The sequence below is a fragment of the Echinops telfairi genome, unplaced genomic scaffold (genome assembly GCF_000313985.2).
Source record: "Echinops telfairi isolate 266 unplaced genomic scaffold, ASM31398v2 ScPeMD7_443;HRSCAF=831, whole genome shotgun sequence".
NCBI lineage: Eukaryota > Metazoa > Chordata > Mammalia > Afrosoricida > Tenrecidae > Echinops > Echinops telfairi.
This window is the reverse complement of record NW_022104341.1, coordinates 85,362,591-85,366,121: the sequence shown is the minus strand read 5'-3', so window position 1 is coordinate 85,366,121 and position 3,531 is coordinate 85,362,591. Positions and strand designations below refer to the sequence as shown.

Below are 3,531 nucleotides of genomic sequence, written 5' to 3'. Positions count from 1 at the left end.
TGCCGCACACGGTCCCAAGCACTGGGGTGACAACGCTAATCCACTAGTGCAAGTTGCTTCCAGGAGAAGGCTCTCTCTCCTCCTCTTTCCCCGCTGAGCTGAGAGGCTGATGGGTTGGACTACTGACCCTACGGTCAGCAGCCCCAACATTGTCCCCCCGGCTCCTGGGACAAACTGTGAGCAAACAGACAAGGTCCTCAAGCTAAGGGCCCCGTGATGAAGGTGACAACAGAGTGAGATTCTGGGAATTATGGGTGCATTTTGAGAATATCAGCCTCCTCCTTGGGAGGCCAGGGGCTTAGCTTAGTTTCCTAGTACTGTTGTACTAGAAATGCCACAAGTAGCTCGCTTTAAGGAACAGACCCTTACCTGCACACTGTTCCTGCATGCGGGGCCCTAGCTCTGCAGGAGGCTCTCGGGGAAGGTCCTTGTCTCTGAGCTGCTATAGCAACTGGAGCTCCTTGGCTCCTTTGCCAACATGGGCATCTATCTCCACACTTCGTCTGCTCTCTGTGCATGATTCTGCATCTAATCTGCCTCTTGATGACTCAGAAAAGGTTGGCTTTAAAACACCTTGCATCCGTATGACCTCATCAGCAAAACAAAACCCTATTTCTGAATGGGATTGCATCCACAGGTATAGCCATTGGGATTCTAGTGGGGTAAAGGGTGCTCCTGCCCTCCTGTACACACTGGTGCTTGGAGCCAAGTGGCCACGTGCTTCTGGGAAGTGGGAGGGAGGGAGATTTAGACTATTGCTTGGTTGAAGGGGATCTCAAAGTGAGATGCATAGATTGGTGATCGAATGCCTCTGATTCAGAGAGATCATGGCCTTGGGTTTTCACTCCAATGAAAATAGTGCCCCCAAAATGACTTTCTAAAGGCAATGTGGCACTGAAGAGCTCTTTATTTGAGGGGCACACAACTCAGCCCCTCACAGGGCAGCCTCCCAGAGCCACCCTGGGCGGGCAGAGAGGTGGAGCTGGTTCCCTAAAGAAGGTGGTGAGGATGCTGCTGTGGACTCTTGAGAAGTCCAGAGGGGCTGAGCAGCAGGGTCTGTCTTTGATGATAAGGAACTGCTGCTCCTCAACGGGGACAGTGTCAGCAAAGAATACAGTGGAAGCCAACTTAAAAGGAATGGAGAACTGAGTGGGTGGTAAGGAAATAGCAGTGGGATGTGCAGGCCAGCTTTTCAGTCAATTTGACTGTTCACTGGGCGAAGATAAGCAGTAGGGAAAAGGAAGTCTAACGTAATTGTAGACCTTCCCGGAGGCTGCTGGAAGTAGCTGTGTGACCCCTTCTCTCCTCTGCCCTGCCACCTACAGGGGAGACCGGTGGCCACCCCACCCCTGATCCTGCCCTGCAGGGTACACTGTGGTACTTGGAGTTAAATGAGCACACGCTTCTGAGAACAGCAGGGAGTGGTATTCACTACTGCTTGTTTGAAGAGGGGATCTCACATTGAGATGCACAGATTGGTGGCCATGTGCCTCTGACTGATAGAGAGAATGCCCTTGTGTCTTTATTCCCATGAAAATAGGAATCCCCCAGAAAAAGGCTTTCTAAAGGCAATGTCGCCCTGAGAAGCTTTCTAATTCCTCAGTGCTAAAAGAGCTAAACAGCTGTGTCCCCATGCAGGGGATCGTGTAAGTATGTATGATGCAGCCTCTGATCACAGCACAGCGAATGCATAGTGGCGGTTAAAACCCAGAGAACCAGATGGGACTCCAGTGCTTCTCTGCCCCTCAGGAGGTCCCAGGGAGGATCCTGGTCTAGTCTGTAAGCTGAGAGCATCCAGGAAAACTCTGAAAGCCCAACGGTACACTGGCAGTGTGGGGACATCGCTGATTGGTGCTTTGCATGTTGGGCAGGTTCCTGCGGACCCTCAGAGCAGTGACCCGACTCAGTCTGACAAACAGGAAATTCTCTGCTTGTGCTTCAGCCCCTCCGAGGAAACCCTGATTGCCAGCACCAGTAAAAACCAACTCTACAGCATCACCATGTCCCTGACCGAAATCAGCAAGGTGAGTCTTCCCCAGCCAGACTCCCTTCCAGGCCATTCTTGCTAAGGGACGGGACACTGCAGGCGCACGTTTTAATCCAAAGAAGCCGAGTTCTCCCACAGCAGAGCAAAAGAAGTTCTGATTTTAAGATGTCCACGTAGAAGCATTGATACACTCATAGTGGAATTGTGTTTGCTGCAGTCTCTTTAGAAGACACAGTGTCATTACTGATCAATTTTAAGTTGCAAATAACCTTTTACCCAGCAATTGCATGTCAGGGAATTTAATCTACTGCTGGACTTGCTTGTGTGCTGCAAGAGGTGTATATAAGACTATTGCACCTTTCTTTGTTTTGTTTTTGAATAACAATGCTGGTGTAAATATATTGCAGACATTAAAGCAAAACAAAAAAAAGCACTATTAAAGATAAGAAGGGTCATTTTGGATTGGTAAATACTCATTTCATCAAAAGACATTACAGTTTTATATTTGCGTACCCCTAATAGCATGAACTCAAAGACACACAGCAAAATTTGGCAGTACAACAAGGTAAAATTGGCCGTTTGCAATCACAGTGGGATGTTCTAACATATCTCCTGGAAATTGTGTTAAATAAGAATCACAGTAATTGTATTTATTTTTTAAAAGAGGTCAGACAAAAAAGTTCAGAAAATAGAAGAATTGAATTTATGACTAACAGGCTGGACTGATTGGGCATATATAGAACTCTACTCACAACAGCTGTAGAATGCACATTGTTGTCAAGCTTGTGTGTGAAATTGTAATTAGACTTGGCCATACATGGGTCATTTAAAAAACACTCTGAAAATCATATATCAAAATCAGTAATAAAGAGAAAAAACTTTTTAAGAAAGCACTAGTATGCCTATTTACAGAAAGGCCCTCTTCACACCAACAAGAAACAGTCAACCAAATAAAATAAATACATAAAGTACAAAAATACTTCCTAAAAGAAATTTTCAAATAGCCAGTTCGTTTTGGAAAAAACACTCAACTCTTTTAGTAATCAAAGAAATGCAAATTATACCCAAAGTGGCATGAAGGAAATGGAGCTATTATACACTGCTGACGGGAAGTGACATTGGTGCAGAGCAAACCAGCCTCACTGTGGGAAAATGCATTAACACTATCTATCTGGATGAGCTGAGCTTCCAAATATTGCCTCTGTATGACTCAGCACTTTCGAATCCAAACTAAGGCCCCCGATCAATTACAACTCCCAGTGAGCTACCAGGCAGAGTGGAACTGTCCCATAGGGCCTCTCCGTCTGTCAGTCTTCACAGCGGCAGACTGCCACCGATTTCTCCTATAGAGCAAGTGCTTTGAACCACCAGCCTCTCTGTTAGCAGCCCAGTGCTTAACCACTGGGCCACCAAGGTTCCTCTCAACTGCTCCAGTCCGGGGCAAATACCTAGATGGCTCTGACACACCTGTATCAGGATATGTGCACGAATGTTCATAATACATTGCTGGTAATAGCAAAACCATAGGAAAATTGGCCACATTG

The 3,531-nt window shown here is 46.6% G+C and overlaps 1 protein-coding gene across 1 annotated transcript in view; it reads left to right on the top strand.

Annotated features, from left to right (window-relative positions):
- The window catches only part of CFAP57 (cilia and flagella associated protein 57), an 82,519-nt gene that overhangs the window by 18,790 nt on the left and 60,198 nt on the right, over positions 1-3,531 (top strand). Inside the window, exon 5 of the mRNA XM_004699700.2 lies at positions 1,872-2,024. Within this exon, the coding sequence (XP_004699757.1) occupies positions 1,872-2,024 (153 nt within the window). The remainder of the gene's footprint in view (positions 1-1,871; positions 2,025-3,531) is intronic.